Below are 22,625 nucleotides of genomic sequence, written 5' to 3'. Positions count from 1 at the left end.
ACAAAATATCTGTAGTTTTTGTCTGACCACAGAGATAAATTGACCATGTCATCTGTGTTGTGGTGTACATCTGATTGTATTGGCTTATTGGTTCAGTCCATCAGATGTCTATTGGATTTTGAGATTTGAGGTAGATGAATACAAGAGTACAGGAGCAGGAGTTAAGACGGGATTGGGAAAGTCCATTGTAATGCATCTCACCAGAGATAAATAATAAAATAATAATAAATAAATTATTAGTATATAATACAGTAAATAATCAATGGATTTAATGAGTGGACATAAGAGAATCAGCCACCCTAAGAGTTTGCAATGACAATATTTTTGATATTTGCTGGTTAAAATGAATTTTGTTATGACTTTTCTCAAAACATATGGCATTTTTTGCTTCAGTTCTTGTGTTTTGCTTTGAAAATGCACAAAATCAGTAACACTTGAGTTATATAATTTGTCACATTTCTTCCGGCTTATTGACTTTGTAATATTGAGAAATTAACTATTTGTTATTACTTATAAAGTTTGATCTCATTCTGCATCCCTTATTCTATCCAATACCTAAACCCAAATATACCTTACCAACTAATAATAAGCAGCAAATTAAAAGTTTATTGAACTAAAAAATCTTAAGGCATCTTTAGACTGTACACATTACACTGTTTTCAATGCTTTGAATGTCTCTGAACTGTTGTCGTCTATGCAGGATGAGAGAGCTCTCTGATTTTATCCCCATTGGTCAGATTAAATGATAGCCCCGCCCTAGACCTGTGACATTGGTTGAGCTGTTGCCGTGCTGTGCTGGTCAGAATTCTCATGCAAGCAGACCATTGTTTAGACAGCGCCCATGTTTGTCTTTCTTAACTGGATTTTAGCACCCTAGAAATCATTTGCAGCGTATTAAAAAGCTCCCGCAGAGTTCTGGCTGTTTTTCCCCACAAGTCCTTTCAGATTTTCTGTAGAAAATGTTCAAATCCAGCTATTGCTGTTCTCACACTTGTGCTAATATTGGTGTGGTTACAACAGTGATGGGGCCTGGCTGATGCGGGCATTATGGGAAACTTTGTTCTTTGTTTACTTGAGTAGTTTCAAAGTGTCTTTGCACCCTTTTTGTGGTGTTTCTTATGGGTTGTAATGTTATGAATGTGGAGTCATAAAATGGGTAATCTGTTTGTAATACACTTCTGTGATGTTAGTGGCATAATCCACGATTTTTGGCTGCGATACATAATGCAATTATTAGAAATTTGCACTTATTATAATATAAACTGTAAAAAGTGGGAATTCAAAAACACAACAGCACTGTATATACTACAAAAAATTGAGTTTTTGTCTTGTTTCTAGTACAAATATCTAAAAATTCTTAAATTAAGAAGCATTTTCTAGACAATCCAATAATACATGTATTGTAGTTACCATTTATTCATGTACTTTTTGCATTTTAGAAAATTACAACAACAAAAAGAAACCTACAACAAAATATACAAACCATACAATACAATAATAATACATATAAAATACAATACAAGAAAATCCTAACCTACGGTATATGACAGAACTACAGAACACTGAGTAACAAATGCACATGAAAGCAAATTATAATATAGCTGATCAGGTAATGCATAAGTAAAAAGAATTATAAAGTAGCATTGCTCCTGTATTACCAAAATTAAAAGCATTATTCTGACTATAGTTTAATGTTAAATAATAGTTTGTGCAGATCATTGAAAATATTATAGATTATGAATAGTGATTATCGATTACACTCAATATTTAGTTACTATGTTATTGACGGGTCATTGGTTATGCTTGCATTTCTTCCAATGCATTAAGACATTCTAATATCTGTCCCTATGTTTTATCAAATATTTCCAATTTATCATTATTGATATATCTCAATCTTTCCACATTCTCAATCACCCTTTTGGCAATTACCATACCAAATAACATAGCTTGTCTTTCATATTTATTAAACATCTCTTAAGTCGCCCAATATCCCATGGACAGCTATAAGTGGATGTCCTTCACGTTTTATTGGAGGGCTTTAAATATATTTTCCTAAAATTCTTGTAGTTTAGGACAGAACCATATCCAATCGGTTAGGGATCCTTCTGCTGCTTTACACCTGTCACAAATTGGAGATACCTGAGGAAAATCTTTTGCAGTTTATCCTTAGATAAGTATGATCTGTGCTGGGTTTTAAATTAAATTAAATTATGTCTTACAATAATTAAACATACATGTATATTCTCTAGGCCTTCTTCCCAACCCTCAGAATCTATCTCTAACCCTGAAGCTTACTTCATTTTGACATCTACAACTTCCTGTCTTAACAAAGTGCTAAAACAATCCAAAAATATTGTCTTTTTTTCAGAAATATTGTTAAATTTAAGTGAGTTCTTCTTTAAAACAAACTAAATAATCTGCCAATGGGGTAAGTGAAATAATCTTGATTTTGCTTTGAAATAAGATTGTTTTGCTTTACCCCATTGTAAGATTATTTTGCTTGTTTTAAGGAAAAACTCACTTAATTTTGGCTTATTATTTCAACAAGAAAATATTTATACTTGCCTAAAATGCTTTGTGTTTTAAACATTTAAACTAGAAAAAGAAAAGTTTTTTTTTTTTTTTTTTTTTTTTTTTTTTGCAGTGTGTGGCTGAAAATCTTTTTCACTCTTTGGGAGACCACTCATTGCTAGACCTATAAAAAGCTTTCCAGCCTAAATTTATCCTGGAAAAAGCTATAAAATGCTATCTAGGACTGTATATTTCTCTATAAAAACCTGTCAAAAAATGTGGTTGGTGGCCAGGACATTGCTAAGGTGGCTGATTCCTGTGACATTGCTAAACTGTGACTTCAGTTCAGTTTCACATCAATATTTAATCTGCATCCCAAATCCCAATGTTTTTAATATTAGTAGTCCATACGAACCCTTCTTTACTGTTCAAATTGACTACCCTTTTGTTATGTTGGTGGCAGTTTTTACCCCATTTAATTCCATTATAATGACATGTTTTGATTGCAAAGCCATGACAGCATATAGTTATGCATTCTTGATTGTTGGTGGTTTTTCCTCCTGGTAAGAGGTACAATTAGAAATTTTTACTTTTGATTATCAGTTTTAGTGCATTTGGAGTATAGTGTGTATGTATGAAGCTAGTTTCGGGCTTTTATTTGGAGTATCATATAAATATTTATATATTTATTAATTTATAATATAAATATATTTTTGCACAGGCCTAAAGGGTTAATGCTGCCATCTGATGATTAACAGTAAAAATGACAAATGTTACCTCTTCCCAACAGGGAAAAACACCAACAGTCAAGAATGCAGGAGTATATGCTTTCATGGTTTTGCAATCAAAAAATGTGATTATAATGGAAGTCAATGAAGTAAAAACAAACGAACACAACGAGAGAGGAGTCAATTTGCATCCCAAATCAAAATGTTTTTAACATTAGTAAGGTATATTAAAGGGTTTGTTCTCCCCCAAAAAATGTACTTTTCCTGTTAGTTTCCTTGCCTTTAGCCTATCCAAGATGTAAGTGACTTTTCTACTTCCCCAGTAAACGTTAATGAAGATTTTAGTGAAAACTGTGGCGAATCAGTCAATTCTTTTAAAAAATTTGAAAGTCAATGAAAAACTTATAGAGGCAAAACTAAATTAATATCAGAGATTTTTTTATTTTTTGGATATGCCATCCTTTTAACCGTGAACATGTGCAATGATAACACTGATGGTCGCCTTAGCAAACACACCCAATTAAAGCAAAGAGAGGGAAAAATGCCATGAAGTGATGCCATGTTTTGTGAAAAGTTACTCTGCTGTTTTTATACTCGGGCATGACAGATTTTCCTTAAGCCGCCCATACCTCTGCCAAGGAAATAAACACATCCGTAGATGTTTACCTCCAAAGTCTCAGAACTACGGTGGAGTACCTAGAAGTGAATTAATCTGGCTGCACTGATGATAATAGAAATGTAATCGGGTCTTACATTCATTCTCTCTGGGCGTGTGTGTGTGTGTGTGTGTGTGTGTGTGTGTGTGTGTGTGTGTTTGTGTGTGTGTGTGTGTGTGTTTGTGTGTGTGTGTGTGTGCGTGTGCGTGTGTGTGTGTGTGTGTGTGCTCAGCTGTAGGGATTTCTAATCGAGCCGTACTGGCAATGCAGAATTTGCTGGAGATTGTAGCTCCTATGCGCTCATGTTACACAGAGCTGCACATTTTCAATCTGATAATCCTCCACACACAATTTTTCTCAGAAAACATATTTCTAAAAGTGCCATTGACTTGAATATTTCACCTGATGTTGGCAACAACCAAATAAATCCATATATGCAAAGCAAACAAAAGTTATTAGTTTACAAATGAAGTTCTAGGTAATAAAATGAAATGACACAAGGAAAAAGGAATTGAACTAATGAAAGGAGCTGTGGAAATGCATGGAAAGCCCAGACAGCAGCTGAAATCTCTCAATAGTTCTTCAGTAACTTTCTGCTGTTCCTCATTGTAAATGAATATCAGCTGCTTCAGTCCAACATCTACATTAGCAGGAGGATAAAACCAGGGTGAACATTACAGCAAGACAATGATCCAAAACACAGCCGAGGAAACTCTCAAATGCTTTCAGAGAAAGAAAATCAAGCCGTAGAATGGGCCAGCTAATCACCTGACTCCAATCCAATAGAAAATACAAAATAAAGCTCAGATTTAATAGATGAGACCCACAGAACCAACAAGATTTTCACAGAAGACTTTATTCTCCATATGAGAGACATCTTTAAGCTGCCATAACCAAAAAAGCCTTTTATATAAAGTGTTAAACATGTTTCAGTAGTTCAGCACTTTCTCCTTGTGTCGTTTCATTGTTGTTTTTGTTTTGTTTTATTTTTATGTTTGTATTGTTTGGGTTTTTACCTAAATTTGGTTCTATCTCATGTCAACAGCTCCTTCAGAAATATTATTCTCAGGAAAAAACATGACATGTTCAATACTATTTCCCCCACTGTATAATCAGTAACACGGCTTGTTGATTTTGTTCAGGGTATGGACAGACGGGGCCCGAGTCACACAAGCCTGGATATGACTCTATTGCATGTGCGGTTTCTGGTATGATGCACATCACTGGTCCTGAGGTAAGAGCAATGCTTGTTTGTTTTAATTTATTGTCCACCTGAGTGAAAAAAATTGGCTTAGGCTCAAAAAACACAACAAATTATTACTGATATATGACAGGATAAAATCAGAGTCATCGCTATTACATAATCATAAAATTGGAAAAATGTGCTGATGTGTTTCAGTATAAAGCGTGTCATTTCTAATGGCTAACACTATTTACTTTAAATTTACTTTAAAGGGATATTAGTTTTCAACATTCTTCGAAATATCTTCTGAGTTCAACAAAAAATAGTAAACTTAAAGGGCTAGTAGACCCAAAAATAAAACAAATACTATGAATGTTAATGGTTACAGGTTTCCAACATTTTTCAAAACATATTATTTTGTGTTCACTCAAAGTTTGAAACTCATGTAAATGACGACATAGTTTTCATTTTCTCACAATTACATAATAATAAAATAATATATAAATGTTTCAATACAGAGTGTGTCATTTCAAATGCTTAAATTGACTTTGAAAAGACAATTTACTCAAAAGTGAAAAATCTGTCATCATTTACTCAGCGTTCAGTCTTTTTAAATGCAGTTCACCCAAAATGAAACGTTTATTTACTCACAAAGTGGTTTCAAACCTATATTAGGTTTTTATTTATTTTTTTTTTTGAACACAAAAGAAGTTATTTTGAAGAAAGCTGACTACATATAACCATTGACTTGCATAGTAGGAAAAACAAATACTTTATCAGTTAATGGTTACAGGTTTAAAACATTTTAAAGAACGAACATTTAAAGAGAAAACACAACAAGTTTTGAAGCCACTTGAGGGTGAGGAAATTGTTAGTACATTTTCAGTTTTTGGGTAAACTATTGCTTTAACATCACCATAAATGCACCAATCCACTTACATAATGTTTTTACATAATTTTGAATGGCCTCAGTCACTAATATTGCGCATTATACAGTGCATCACTTTAAATAATTTACAGTATTAAGCATAAAAAGAAAAAAGTCTTTAAAACTGCTTTAGTTTAATAATATACCTCTGGTTCAACTACAAATCAGCTCTCTAAAATGTTTTATTTTTTCAGATATCATTCCTTCATTAACTAAACAAAAAAAAAAAAAAAAATGTGCTGAAGTGTGCTTATTTAATAACGACACACCTAACTATTGCACCATCACCACTGACCAATGGTAGTTAAAACAAGTTTACCAGCCTGAGTGAAGTTTTCCAATCATACCAGTTTGTTCTTCAGTTTCCATTAAAGGTTTTTGATTTTGAGTGCCGTTAGCAGTTTTAGGCCCTTTATGTCCTGTTGATTTATTTGTTCTGTTTTAAGGACGGGGATCCAGTCAGACCAGGTGTCGCTATGACAGATCTGGCCACTGGTTTATACACTCACGGAGCCATAATGGCCGCTTTGCTTCAGAGGCAGAAAACCGGACGAGGCCTTCATATAGACTGCAATCTTCTGTCTTCACAGGTAATACTACTGTGACTTTATGACTACACTTTATTATTAAACACAACTTTATGTAAAAAAAGCATCTGATCAAAGTGACATGAATAGCTTTACATAATCTGCAATTAACATGTCGACAGGTCATAACATTATACATATTAATTTGGGACTTTAGACAATATCGGGCTGCTAGTTTATAGATCGATCTTTTCTTCGCATGAAACATTGACATTACAAACTAGATTTTTAAAAACATTTTATAGACATTTGATTCAAAAACAAAGTCTTTCACTTAAATCAGGGCTTTCAAACTCCTGTGAGTGTTCCTGGAGGGCCGACGCCCTGCACAGTTTAGTTCTAACCCTGTTTCAACACACTTACCTGTAAGTTTCAAACAAGCCTGAAGGACTCTATTAGTGTAATTAGGTGTGTTTAATTAGGGTTGGAACTAAACTGTGCACAGCTGCGGCCCTCCAGGAACTGAGTTTAGACACCCCTGACTTAAATGTTTCAAAGGCAACCTTGGGAGTTTTCATTTTTAAGTTTTTCCACAAGTTCTTCACACATTTGCAGTAAAAAGTAATTAAATACATGATCATTTTGATATAAAGCTCCATTAATAATGCCAAAATTCATTATATTATTTTTATTTAAAAATGAAAGGTACTGTAGCTTGCATAAAATATATATTTCAATATATGAAATAATCCAGAAACTTTTTTTAATTGTTGTTGATATGATATTACTGTTGTTAATATTATTATATAGATTTTTTTGAATAGCTGTTTAATTTGTTATAGATTCAGGAAACTCATTTAAATTAAAGTGAATGAAATGAAAACTTTGAGCTAAAGTGTAATCAGTTCTATTAATATCTCCATTAATTCATTTCAACATCACTGATCAAAGTTTAGGGTTAGTGTGATTATTTTTTCTTTTCTTTTTAAATGGAATTTTATTTATTCAACAAGAATGCATCAAAACTGACAGTGCAGACATTTATTAATTTTGCATTTTGTATTGAATTTATTCATAAAGTGCTTTATAGCCGTTACATTAAATATATTTAAAATGTTTATAAAAAAAAAAAAACTTCATTTGTACTTTTAATTTGCCAAATAAATTGCTATTTCAAAGAATGATGTTATTTAAAAAATAAATAAATCCCTGGTGAGCATAAGAAAGAGTCCTTCACAAATATCTCAAAGTTTTCAATGTTATTGTGAGCAATTATGTTTTGTTAGTGATGATTGAATATTTCAGCATTGATTCATTCTAAGTTTCCATAAACTCTGTAAATTCTAAATCTTTACCAGGGTAAGATTGAAAAGTCAGACACTGAAAGCCACTTTGATTGTTATTTTTAATTTACCTGAAAGATTTACGTTTAATAACACTGACTGACATCACTTTTCATGTCTCGTTCAGCTCTTCAAATCATTCCTCATTCAGATTTGCTGTTATTGGTTCTTGCCCAGTACATCAAATGAACTTTTTAAATCAAACCAGACCACAGTTTGTGTGTGTCTATGTGTGTGTGTGTGTGTGTGTGTGTGTCTATGTGTGTGTGTTTGGCTAGAAAGCATGCAGTTCCCTGGAAGTGAGTTTAATCTGACCCATTCCCTACTCTAGAGAAAACATGAATGTTTTGCTTTACAGTATAAATAAATCAGCTCTCCATTATCGTATAACCGTATAAACCAATCGATGTCCCCAGCTACCAGACTTCAGCATGCGCTCTTTAATTTGACCCGATGGCTTCATACAATATATTTTCTACATTTTTCACCGTGAACATTGTATACAACCAATACAAGTGTCAAACTGAATGGCTTTTAGGCAAAGTTTCTAAATCATGCGGCCACTTTAAACTTGGTCTTTTTGGATAACTTTTCTTCCTTATGTAAGCAGTGACTCAGCTCAATTTGTGCCTGTCGTAAGTAAACGTGGGTGTGGACGCTATAGGGTAATGGCTAATTCATAAGCATTATATGCATTGTAAGGATCAGTAGGCTTTCCTACCATGTCAACGTGTACTTCATGAGGTAATTGGGTTTTGAGACAGGCTAATACCTGTGCTTATGAGAGCAAATGGTAGACCATTTACAAATGTGATTGTGAATAATTTCTGCTTGCTGCTCTTTTGACTGAGCGACCTCAAAAAGCTCGCCAGCCAACCACCGGTTCTGCCCGGAAATGCAAGATTACAAGGCTCTTAAATAGCAGCGCTCAAACTGAAGACGTCAACACCGTTTGAGAAGCCAGGAGCGTGTGGCATCATGGGAATTAGCAGAGTGTGTGGCTGTCTATCGCCGGTGATGTTTTGCAGACTTCACCGCTTGCCAGGATAAATCTGAGGGAATACTTTGTTTCACGTTGAGTGTTTTTTATATTCCCTTCTTGTTTCTTAATTACCTGGCGGTACGTGTTTACTGAAAACCTAAAGACAGACGTGCGGTTTAACTTTTGCATCTGCAGTTTCACTTAACAGGAGCGTTCTGTTGACTTTTCTCACCATGGTAACTACCTGAAACCTCAAATACCCTCTTCGGCTGGTTTTCGGAGCAGAAATGCAAGATTGACTGAAGCCTTCATAGATAAATATTTGCACGCAACAAACGTGTTTTTCATTTTGTGCAGAATGACAAAAGTGTTTCCTCTACGCAGCTTGTTATTGTGTTTTGACACAGAATAAGGGAGGAAAACTCATAAACTCTAAGAGGTCGAAATGCAGAGTCTGGGGTTTTTGGGGTTTTGTCATGAAACATAGTTCGATATCTGAAACTATGTTGAAGCACTGGACTCACAGTTAAGAGTTTTAGGACGTTTACACCCTAGTGTTGTCAAAAATATTGATTAATATCTATATTGAAATATTTAAAATGATACAGTCTTGCTCTTGATTAGTAGACTCAAAGAATTATTTGTTGCTGCTTGCTCAAACTACTTATTTAAAATAAGTTGAAACAACACAAACCTTGAAGTTTTTTGGGAGCTACTTTATTGATTTATGTTCAGTCCACTTAAATTTGTAAAAACTATTGATAACTTAATGGTGCAGTATGTAAGTTTGACACTCAGTGGTTGAACAAGGTATTGCATTCTTGGTTCAAAACACATGCAAGCATAGGTTGTCAGATTGACGACACCAACAGGAGTGTTCCTGACTAAAGGCTGATTTAAACCATGTTCTAAATAAACTTATAAACTTACCATATTGTTGGAGGGCAGTAGGTGCACTATTCTGTGCTTCTGATTGGCTGTATTTAAATTTCTGTCGTGCTTCGTTTGGTCCAAACAGACAAATTTCTTATCACTGCAAAGCTTGTCAAGTAGTGTGTTGTTGGGTTACAATGTAACCTGCTCACCTAGTGCTTTCGCTCAGAATATTTATATGTTTGCTAATTAATAACAACCATGTGGTTGTTATTCAATCAAGTGGAACTCTGTCTCATTTAGGAGTTTACTACTGTCTACTGGAGGTCGCATTTTGATCATGGGTGCATGCTTTGAGAAACCCGTGGTGCTAAAATATAATTGGCTAAAGTGGCAGTGGGTGGGTTTAAAGCCGTTTTGGCACGCAACGCACATTTTCAATCTGACCCTAGTACTGTTTTTCAGATAAACAAGAATGTTCACTTAGCATGTTTCTTATATCTGCAAACATCTTATAGTATTTTATGCTTTAGAAGAGTCCAAAACCTACATACAGCACCTTTAGGTAAGTTTTAGGGTGTTTACACTTGTGTTGTCAAATATGTCGATATAATATAGATACAAATATTTAGAATGATACAATTTTGCTTTTGATTAGTATCGATTCTGGCTTTACCCTCTCTTCTCACCAGCAGGGAGTTCAATAAGCTTCAGGATGTTTTCTTATTTGATCATTTAGAGAGATTCATTACAATATAGCTGTTTAGCAAATACAACAGAACAAAATCAGCTTGTTAAAAATCTGTTCATGTTAATAGAGTTTTTATTTGAACCATCGACGGCAACACACAAACTTTTTATTTTATAAATGGTATTTCGGCAACATCATGGCTGGTAGAGCCCTGCATTTGAGCTCGATCCAAATTTCACATCATAGCTAGCACGCATATCGGGCTTCGGGCCTGCCTCATAAAAAATGTTTAATGAGATCTAAAGCATGCGGTCCGGAAGCGCCAGTGATCCCTTGCACATAGAGATTTCCAGCCATGTACAATGGAAAACGTAAAGAGAATAATTGCCCGTGGCTAACTTAAAACTGTGAAAAACGCTTGAGGAAAGGCAAACTCCTGGTCAAAATAGTGACAACTAGGCTGCATTTACACGGCAGATCTTGATGGTCAATTCTCATTTTGTGACTTTATCCGATTTTTTTAAAGACCTGCTTACATCATCTTTTAATCTGTGCCATTGTTTTTAAAGAAAAGTCCCACATACTTATTAAGTTAAATATAAGCTTTAAAATAACTAAAGGAAGGAAACTATCATTGTTTTGTCAATAGAAAATATTGTTGCTTATCAAACACATCGTGCATAATAATGATCTCAGAGCTGCATTTGAGTCTGTGTTCCCCCAAACACAATCTCATGGCAATTTGTAACTCTTTGATTTAGTGGCTAATTCGTATGAATTCGTACAATCCTATTCGGACAATTTAACACGATTTGCTCATCCCTCGATGGTTGGGTTTAGGGGCAGGGTTACGCCTCCTTTTAAAATCATACATCTTTGTATGATTGAACTCAAACAAATTGGTACAAATTAGCTACTAAACTGACAATAGGTAAAATAGTTACCTTTCCTCATGAGATCAGGCTGGTTCTTCTGATGACATCAGCTGCTCGTCAGGTCCGGATGAACAACCTAAAGTAGATGTAGATGCAAATGATGAGGGCGTGGCCAGTGAGTCTATCACTGTTTTGTCTTTTAATTGGCCAAAATGGAAATTCCAAATGTTACCTCTACCCAACAGGGACAACCAGCAAAAATCAAGAATGCATGATTATATCCTGTCATGGCTTCACAATCAAAACATGTGAATATAATGGAAGACAATGGGACAAAAACAGCCACCAACATAATGAAAGGGTAATAAATTATTAACATTTGAGTCTATTGTTGAGCTTATGAAAGAAAAATCTAATAATTTTCCCAAAGTTTGTGTTATAACAAGATTGTCAGCAAAAATCATTCCATTTGCTGAAACACAGAGAAAGTTATGGCCAAATTAAGACTCAAAATCATCCCAGAGTGGATGAGAACATCCCCAACAGCACACAAGGGTTAAATACAATGCTGCCCTGAAGTGCTGCCCATGTACTGTATACAGCAGTGCTTTTTGGAGCAGAGCCTTGGACTCTGTATAAACCCTACAAATGAATAGAGGGTTCAGAAATCAGGCATCTGAGTTAAATCTGCTGTCCTACACTGGCCTCGCGAAGAGCTGTGTTTTAAATCGGTCACATTGTCCTGTTAGATTTATGAAAAGATCACTCAAAAGATCCACAACACTTCCAACTCATGTTGCTGACATGATACCACAAAACCTTTGTACAGAGCGAACAAGTCAGAGCGCTCGTCCCCTGAATGATACCAGCTTGAACCAAGGATGTGGTTTCCAGAAATGGTTCCAATAATGCGATTGTTTGCGATCGTCGTCTGTTGTGGTTCAAGTACATTCTCTCTTGGAACTGTTTTTTTTCTCATCGTACCCCTCATACGTTTTTAATTGCTTCTTATTTGAAGAGAAGAAGTCCAGGCTCTACTCGACGACTGTGCTGGATTATTTTTTCTCCCCGTACATCAGATTGCGAATTTTATCGGGATTTATGGGATGCATATGTCTTATCTGAAGGCTGAAGGGATGATGGGTCAAGGTTGCTGCGGTAGACCGTAAGCTGGCAGAGATAAGTGAGTTCCGCCTCTTTTCCCAACATTCCTCGCTGATCGTCCTGTGGTCACAATAATCGAACCCTTCAGCAAATTTATAGGGTCTCTGCAATAGCAAAAGCACTGAAGGGCATTAGAGAACCACACCACACAGCTTCTCCTTATCCAGATGCAAACATGGGTATTTATGGGCACCGCTTTGTGTCCTGAGAAAACCTTAGGTTGTTTGCGATTCATTATTCTAGAAGTCACTTATATAATGACCCTGTCCAAATTCCTACACTTCGGTAGTGTTTGCTGGATTATATGCAACTTTTTTGAGTTTGCATGTTCTCTCCGTGTTGGTGGGGTTTCCTCCTGGTGTTCTGGTTTCCTCCACAGTCCAAACACATGCGCTAGGTGAAGTAGGTTAACAAAATTGTTCATAGTGTACGTAAATGTGAGAGTGTATGAGTTTCCCCAGTACTGGGTTGTGATTCAAAGGGCTCCCGCTGAGTAAAACATATGCCAGAATTGTTGGTGGTTCATTCCGCTGGGGTGACCCCTACTAAACAGGAGACTAAGCTAAAGGAAAATTAATCAATTATTGTTTGTCGACAAATATTGTCATTATGAAGCAGAGACCCTTTCAGGACTTTGTCTCTCACATGGTGTATAACAGGGGTTCTCAAACTCCTGCAGATTTTAGCTCCAGCTTACCTCAACACACTTGCAAGGATATTTCTAGAAAGTTTAGTAAGGGCTTGATTAGCTAGCCCAGGTGTGTCTGATTGGGGTAGGAGCTAAAATCTGCAGGACACTGGACCTCCAGGACCGAGATTGAGAACCCCTGGTGTATAATATGTATATGTTAAAATAAAATGTCTCCAAAGATTAAAATGCTGTATAAATGGAGTTATTTTCTCTCTAAAGAACGAAAAGATTCTGAAAATAGTCGCCAGCGATTCTAGTCTTATTTGAATTTTGTCAGCTAGAAAAACATATATATATATATATATATATATATATATATATATATATATATATTTTTTTTTTTTTTTTTTTTTTTGCTTAGTTCACCTTTTAGATTTTTCTGAATTTTTACAGTATATTTGTATGTTTGAATAAATTCATGCAGAACAGTAATCATTTTATGAAAGCGATCATTTAAAGTTTATACTGTATTTCAAAAATCAAACTGTGAGAGAGCTATAACTATATCCTTAACGCCATTCATTCATTCATTCATTCATTCATTCATTTTCTTTTCAACTTAGTCCCTTTATTAATCTGGGGTCAGAATGAACCGCCAAGATATCCAGCATATGTTTCATGCAGCGGATGCCCTTCCAGCTGCAACCATTTACTGGGAAACATCCACACACTCATTCACACACATTCACTTTGGTTAATTTAGCCTACCCAATTCACCTATAGCGCATGTTTTTGGACTTGTGGGGGAAACTGGAGCACCCATGCAAACTCGGGAAGAACTTACTGTGCCACCGTGACGCCCTTATATCCTTAACTATATTCAAAAAGTTTTATTATTATTATTATTGTATGATTATAGTTTCCTTATCCAATTTAAATGTTTAAAAACACATTAAATGTATAGTGACGCATTTAACCTTTAATATTAATGCACCAGCTATCAGGGTTACCTGTATTGTGTACATCGATAGCAATGTTTGTATTCCCGCTGAATTGCAAGGTTATCCGATAGTGAAATTTGTGTCAATATCTGTCAATTGATCAAAAGTGCCTTTCAGACAGAGGTTCAGCAGCCTTCAACTTCATTTGTTCTCTTTAAAGATGAAATACTTAGCTAGTGTGTAGCTTACATTTACATTAGAAAGTCTATTATTTATTTATTTATTTATTTGATTGTTCTGACATTTATTTTTAATGTAAAATTACCTTTAAATGTCCAAATAAATTTTTTTTCACTTATTTTTAAGTCCAAGAAACTACTGTTTTTTGTTTTTGTTTTTTAACCAAAAATTGGTTACTGAGCAGCAGTAAATAACACTTTAAAATATAACAGTAAATAACACTTTAAAATATAAGTTTTCATTTATAAGTTTTCATGTAATTTTTTTAAGTAGTAGTGAAATTAATAACTGCATAATAATCGTGATAACCATCAAACCGTGATTATTCCTCAGACTATAAGTGTATAACCAAAATCTATGATCGATGCATCCCCAGGCTTGACTTTATATGGAAAGAGCTCACTGAATCTGTTCATATCTGATTTGCCCTTGTTTGGTAACAAATGAATACCTCATAATATACTTCAGAAACTCTGTACGTCACCATTTTTACATAATCTCCAGCAGGAAAGTTTGCATACTCAGGGTCTGCCTTCTGCTATTCATTTCTGTGCTTTGTAGTTGCACTCGATAATTTTTTTCCCCCAGTCCCAAATATTTTTAATTCTGTTTATTGTAAAATGAACAGCTGTTTGTAGAGAAAGAAAAAATCAAACCGGCAACATAAATACAGATGAAAAACATGAGGCATGAGTATTTTTTTAGCAATAAATTACATATTAGATGTGTTTTTATCTACTGTTTCTAAATTATTGACATATTTTCACCTGTTTTTCACACTTTCTGCTTGAAGTCAGGTAACAAAAGTATCGACAATTATTCCGGGTATGTCTTTGGTTTTCATTTTGAATGAAACAGCTTGAAGTTTTTATGTTTTCCTTTAATGTTGTGCCAAAAACAAGCAGAGAAGACTTGAGATGCGCTTTACTTCACGCTATTGTGTTTTAATTGTGGGATATCATGGCGAGAGGAACATGTGTGCAGCAGATTCGGGGAATGGTGATATCCAGTGACCTCTTGCTACCCTGTAAATGTTTATCGCGTGTTAAATTAAAGATCTGCGGTGAATACAACACACACGAGGTGCTGTGAGTGTAACAAGATGCTACTTGGCTTTTCTTTGTCTTTGATATTATACCCGTCTCATTCCACTGCTTGGCTTTGCCTTGGACAGATTAGCTTCGTAGGGTAACGGGGGTCTTTTGGGAAATAACTTGAGCTCAGTCCCTGTAGGGCAAGTCAGATCTTTTAGTGGCCTTGTTTCCAGAGCCTACAGGCAGCCTTTTTTGAAGGTGCAGAAGTACCAGATAAATGTGGTTAAACAATTAGACAAAAACTTTTTCTGAATAGAACATCAGTAGAGTTCAGACCACAGCTGTAACGATAAAGATGTTGAGAAACGATATCATTGAGATCACTTTCAGAATGATTGTTTTACCGCTGTTAAAGGATTAAACACTGACAGTCCGTCAAAATCCATTGAAATATAACATGCTTGCGCCATTTAAAGCTATACGGATGACATTGTGCAGGGTGTCCGCAAGGTCTTAAAGTTTTTCTTAATTTAAAAACTTAAATTTAGGCCTCACAAAGTCTTAAAATTACTGAAAAAGGGTGTAAATAAAGGTCTTAATTTTGTCCATGTAAAGTTACCCAGTCTGTAAAACCAACAATCCATCTTAAAAACGTTTAACAAACATAAAATTGATTAACTCTATTTACCAAAAAAAGTTTGATTATCTTCCCTACATCCGTACAATATACACTCACCAGCTACTTTATTAAATACACCTGTCCAACTGCTCATTAACGCAAATTTCTAATCAGCCAATCACATGGCAGCAACTCTGCATTTAGGCATGTAGACATGGTCAAGACGATCTGCTGCAGTTCACACTGAGCAACTTTGGGCTCATTAGTACCAATTGAGCATTGTGTCAACGCCACAGTCTACCCGAATATTGTTGCTGACCATGCCCATCCCTTTATGACCATAGTCTACCCATCTTCTAATGGTGACTTCTAGCAGGATAACACACCATGTCGTCAAACATGATCAGTTTACTGTACTCAAATGGCCTCCACAGTCACCAGATCTCAATCCAATAGAGCACCTTTGGGATGTGGTGGAATGGGAGATTGGCACTGTTTGATGCTATCATGTCATTATGGACCAAAATCTCTGAGGAATATTTCCAGTAACTTGTTGAATCTACGCCATGAAGGATTAAGGCAGTTCTGAAGGCAAAAGGGTATTGGTTAGGCAACCCTGTACTACTTAGTACTAGGCAACCCTGTACTAGTTAGGTGTACTTAATAAAGTTTCCAGTGAGTGGTGAGTGTATGTATGTTGTGAATAAATAGTTTATTATAGTTTAAAACTTGTCTTTTTAAAAAAGAAAAGTTATGGTAATATATATATATATATATATATATATATATATATATATATATATATATATATATATATATATATATATATATATATATATATATATGAATTTTAATACAAAAAAAATAAAAAACAGTGTTCCACTGACCATTACAAAAAATCCTCAGCGTTTTGCCCTGTAAAAGTTCGAAATTGCATTCATAATGTTCTTAAAGTCTTAAATTTGACCTGCAGAAACTCTGTTGTGGAGAAACTCTGCTTGATTTAAATTCCTCTGTTTAAGTAATTATTTACAGATAATTAACATCTTGAGAACAATTGGTTATACCAGGGGAAAGATTGATAAAATACATGGAAGTTATATAATTATATACAGTCATTATTACATCACTAATACAATGTGATGACTTTTGCACAGTGTGGATGATGTAGTATATTTGTAAAATTGTACATAATTCCATTAGGGTGATTTTGGATAGCTTGAGTGAGTTGGCTTTTATGTTTCCTGAAATGTATACTGCTGATAAACAGGAGCTCATGGTTAAACAATTTCTATGTTTCTAGATTTAAAAATAGCAGTATTTCAATGTGCTATATACAAATATTTAGTTAATATGAAATTATAGTGCTGCCAATAAATCTGTCACACATATTTTTAACAATGATATTTGATTAAGATGAGCTAATCTTAGCGGCGGGGCGGCACGATGGCTTAGTGGTTAGCACTGTCGCCTCACAACAAATAAGTCTCTAGTTCGAGTCCTGGCTGGGCCATTGGCATTTCTGTGTAGAGTTTGCATGTTCTCCCTGTGTTGGCGTGGGTTTCCTCCTTGTGCTCGGGTTTCCCCCACAGTCCAAACACATGATTATAGGGGAATTGAATTATCTGAATTGGCTGTAGTGTGTGAGTGAGTGTGTATGGGTGTTTCCAAGTACTGGGTTGCGGCTGGAAGGGCATCCTCTCTGTAAAACATTTGCTGGAATAGTTGGCGCTTTATTCTGCTGTGACGGCCCATGATAAATGAGGAACTAAGCCGAAGGAAAATGAATGAATCTTAGTGGTTTGCAATTGTTTGTTGTGAGTGATAAAAGAAGGCTTTTGATTCATATTTTGAGCAAAAGATCAGAAGGTTAAACAATAATTACATTTTTCACAGCTTTCTTTGCTTATATTTACCGAGGGTTAGAGATAATATTAGTGGAGGCCACTATATAACAGTCATCCTAGTCGTGACGTTTGAATAAAGCTGCAAAAAATGGTAAAAGTACAGTTTTTTTTTACGATGCCCAGGTGACATCAGATCAGAAGCAGCACAGCTGAGACAATATTTTGCGATGGATAACAGAGAATGTTAAGGGAGGCGTGATATTTTGTCAGATCAAAGCGTGTCAGTGATGATTTAACAGTCTGGAGGTGATTGTTATTGACCGACCCACCGAACACCTTCAGCTCAACCCCGTTCATCACTTTCCAGCTAGTTTATTTCCATGACGTCTTACGCTGAGGCTCGTGTTTACCAAAACTCTGGACTTCTGAGTTTAAACTGCTGGAAACAATCTCAGTTTTGCCCATGTGCGAGCATATAAAACTCATTTATTAGTTCAACAGTTTATCATCCTGGTGTCATGTCTTAAATCAGGTGAAGGTTTAGCTAAGGACGGCTGTGATGTTAATAATACAGATATACTGTGATTATCTAGACCTAAGCTCGTTAAATGATTAACAACCGGTCCTGAAGTTGACATGCAGTATAAACAGAGCAAATGTGTAATGTGTTCCGTGTGTAATAAACCGTTCCGTGTGTAATATATGTGGATCATGTAATAATTACCTCATGTGACAAACATAAAGAGATCATAATACAATTACAAAATACAAAAAGACTCAAATGTGATTTTCTTTTCCTGCCCTATAAACAACTCTCCTTTGCCATCATCGGCCACCAACTTACTAAATTATAATGTTTGATTTAATTATTAATAAACTTTAGATCAGAGTAACTGGGCCATTAAAATCCCTTAAATGATTTGAGAAGGGTTTATATGCATATACAGTGGCGTGAAAACAGACGAAAGAAACCCATTAAGCAGGGGTGTCCACACTCAATCCTGGAGGTCCAGAAATCTGCAAAGTTTAGTTTCAACCCTAATCAGACACACCTGGGCTAGCTTATCAAGCTCTTACTAGGCTTTCTAGAAACATCCATGCAGGTGTGTTGAGGCAAGTTGGAGCTGAAATCAGCAGGACACCGGCCCTCCTGAACAGAGTGTGGACACCGCTGCCATAAAGGTTTGAAATCACTTCAGAGAGAGTAAATCGTGGGCCAATTTTCATTTTTGGGTGAGCTGTCCCTTTAACTGTATACTGTACGCTTTTCTTAAATATTAGTTTAAGTATTAAAGCAACTCTTGTCGTTGATTGATTTTCCAGATTAACAAACATTGAGATGAAGGTTTTACTGCTTGGTCACATGAACTGCAGTGTCAGCCATCGAAAAGTGTGCTGAGCTTAAAAACAGCATGGTGTAATGAGCTTACTGACACTTCAGGAGATTTAATGCTTATTTTCTTTTTTCTCCTTGAATGTGTCTCCAGGTTGCTTGTCTAACTCACATCGCTGCAAATTACCTCAACGCTGGGATTGAAGCCAGACGATGGGGAACTGCTCACGGGAGCATCGTGCCTTATCAGGTACATACATACAAGTAAGATTTATTAGCCCTCCTGTGAATTTATTTCTCTTTTAAATGTTTCACAAATTATGATTATCAGAGCAAGGACATTTTCACAGTATTTCCTGTAATTTCATAAATTGTTTTAATTAGGCTAGAATAAAAGCAGTCTTTAATTATTTTTAAACCCATTTTAAGGTCAGTATTATTAGCCCCCTAGATTCTATTGTCTACCAAACAAACCACTGTTATACAATGACTTGCCTAATTAGCCCAATTCACCTAATTAAGCCTTTAAATGTCACTGTAAGCTGAATACTAGTGTCTTGAATAATATCTAGTCAAAGATTATTTACTGTCATCATGGCAAAGATAAAATAATTCAGTTATTGAAAAATGATAATGACTTAATTAAAACGATTATGATTAGAAATATGTTGCAAAAATCTCTCCATTAAACAGAAATTAGGGCACAGGAGGGCTAATAATTCAGGACAATAATTCTGACTGTACTATATACTATAACACTATTGACAAACTTGCGAGTTTTCCTTTTTATAAAATTTCTGTCAAATAGCAATCCGGAATAGCAGTTGGGTGAAAGATGAAAAATTGATTAGCTCTTGATAATTTTCTTGCTTTATTTACTTAGATTTTTATGAACTTTTCTTATTAAATGAAACAAAAATTTGTTTAATTTGTTTCAAGTTAGAGTTGGCATTTCTGTGTGGAGTTTGCATGTTCTCTCCGTATTTGCGTGGGTTTCCTCCGGGTGCTCCGGTTTCCCCCATGTGCTATAGGGGAATTGATGAACTAAAGTGTCTGTAGAATTTGTGTGTGAATGTGAGTGTGTATAGGGGTGTTTCCCGGTAATGTGAAAAGAAAATTATTCAATGTTTCAAATGAGATTTAAAGTCTTTGCTTAGCCTAAACATTTCTCAAAAAAGTTATTTTTATTATTGTTAGGTCATTACCACTACTACAACTATTAAATATTATAGCTGTATTACAACTGTATTACATATAGCAAATTCAACTTTATTAAATTTAAATTGAATTCGGTACATTAAATGAGTTTAATTAAACATTTAACATTGTTTAAAAAAAATAAATAAATTAATAAATATTTAAAACTTATATTTAATTAAATTTGTTTATTTAAGATAGATTTTTTTTATTTTAACTGTTAAATATAATTTGCATTGTATGTAAATCTTGCATACTAATTGAAATGAAAAACAAATAATTACATTAGATAAGTCGTGATTGTTAAATTAAATATAACATTTATTTTAATACTTGTTTACAGGCATTACTTTTTCTTTATATTTGCACAGCATATTTAAATAAAAATATCTTAATGCAATATTCAATTAGTAAAGAAAAATACAATTACGATTGCTTTTGTGTTCATAGCCTCAATATTTTTAAAATTACATTAATTAAAATAAATTAAAAATAAAATGATAAAAATGTATTTAACAAAATAAAATGTAATAAAATATCACATAGTAGAATTAAATGTGTGTTTGTGTGTGTGTATATAATACAATAAAACTGTAAAATATAAAATAAAGTAACATTAAATAATTCTAATTAAATTAATTAAAAAATAATATTATTTAATTTAATAAATTAATTTAAAGCTGAATTAAAATTTTTAACTGAATAAGACTACCGTGAACTCTGCAGGCCTGTTTTACTCTCAGTGCTTTATTGTTAATTCATCATTATATTTATTTGCTCTTATGAGTCAGTACATGCTAATAAACCCCACAATACAGCATTTCCTTTAAATGTTCTGTTTGTTATGATTGTGTGTGTCTGTTCCAGTGTCGTCCAGTTGTGTTTGTTCGCACTCTTCTGCTGTGAATAATGGTGTTTTACAAAGAACTGACCAGAGCACACAAACATTTGCTTGACCGCTGCATACGTTCGACCAGCGCATACAAACATACAAACCTCTGTTTGTTTCTCACAATTATTCACGGGGAGATATTTCTGTGGAGAATTTGATAGATTTTTTTTTGTTGAACTCTGGAATAGATTGTCTAAGTTTTGCCAAATGCCTCTTTATCTACTCTGTGAGGAAAACAAACTCACAATTCACTGTACTGTGTTCATTGAACTGCTTATTTATTCAAGTGATTACAGCTTAATACTGCTAAACTATATTAACCACTCTTCTGCAGAAGTGAATGACTGCGATATATCTAATGTTATGTGCTAAGCGTTTTATCAATGTCTACAGTATCTGCAGTTAAAACCAGTGGATATGGACTCAATATTTTCTCGTATTTATTGCAATAATGATGATTTTAACAGTAATTTTTATTCTTTTAATTTTATTATTAATTTAGAAATAAATGATTGTTTGGTTGTTTGGTGGATGTTTGGTTGATTGATTCATCGCATGGTTGGTTGGTTGATTGATTGGATGATTGGTTGGTTGGTTGGTTGGTTGGTTGACTGATTGGATGATTGGTTGGTTGGTTGACTGACTGATTGGATGGTTGGTTGGTTGGTTGGTTGGTTGATTGATTGATTGAATGAATGCATGGTTGGTTGATTGTCTGGTTGGTTGGTTGATTGGTTGGTTGGTTGGTTGATTGATTGGATGATTGGTTGGTTGTTTGGTGGTTGGTTGGTTGGTTGGTTGGTTGATTGATTGCATGGTTGGTTGGTTGGTTGGTTAATTGGGTGGTTAATTGATTAATTGGCTGTTTTGTTTGTTGGTTGGTTGATTGGTTGTTTGGTTGGTTGAGTGGTTGATTGATTGGTTGGTTGTCTAGTTGGTTGGTTGGTTGGTTGCTTGGGTGGTTGGTTGGTTAGTTGGTTAAGTGGTTGATTGATTAATTGGTTGTTTTGCTGGTTGGTTGGTTGATTGGGTGGTTGGTTGATTGATTGCATGGTTGGTTGATTGAGTGGTTGATTGGTTGGTTGATTGTTTGGGTGGTTAATTGGTTGGTTGTAGGGCTGCACTATAAATCATTTCAGTGTCAGTATCGCAGTGTGATCATTTGCAGAACTTGCATCGTGACAATATGCAATGTTGAGTTTGGATTATAATTTTGCAAGTATTTTTTGAGGCCTCTGACTGTGGGTTTTAAAAGCATTTAGGCATAAGACATTGTACCATTTGTAACTTTGACAAATGAATAACAATTAATTGTATTTATATGTTTATGAAACAAAGACTATGCAGTATTATATTTATATTTGACAATTTTAATTAGTGTATTTTTATTATCTATCTAAAATGATAAATTATTTCCAAATAGTTTTTCA

At 34.6% G+C, this 22,625-nt stretch overlaps 1 protein-coding gene and 1 long non-coding RNA gene across 21 annotated transcripts in view; one reads left to right on the top strand and one right to left on the bottom strand.

Annotated features, from left to right (window-relative positions):
* sugct (succinyl-CoA:glutarate-CoA transferase) overlaps window positions 1–22,625 on the top strand; it is a 301,335-nt gene that overhangs the window by 50,949 nt on the left and 227,761 nt on the right. For all 20 annotated transcript variants that reach the window (XM_073940532.1, XM_068217106.2, XM_073940524.1 and 17 more), the window contains 3 exon segments: window positions 5,038–5,129; window positions 6,453–6,596; window positions 19,261–19,356. In XM_073940532.1, coding sequence (XP_073796633.1) covers window positions 5,038–5,129; window positions 6,453–6,596; window positions 19,261–19,356 — 332 coding nt within the window.
* Window positions 1–22,625, bottom strand: part of LOC141380807 (uncharacterized) — a 35,625-nt gene that overhangs the window by 3,136 nt on the left and 9,864 nt on the right. Inside the window, exon 2 of the long non-coding RNA XR_012399665.1 lies at window positions 11,367–11,433. This is a non-coding gene — a long non-coding RNA (uncharacterized lncRNA). The remainder of the gene's footprint in view (window positions 1–11,366; window positions 11,434–22,625) is intronic.

Source organism: Danio rerio, chromosome 24, assembly GCF_049306965.1.
Source record: "Danio rerio strain Tuebingen ecotype United States chromosome 24, GRCz12tu, whole genome shotgun sequence".
NCBI lineage: Eukaryota > Metazoa > Chordata > Actinopteri > Cypriniformes > Danionidae > Danio > Danio rerio.
This window is presented reverse-complemented; position numbering and strand designations above follow the sequence as displayed.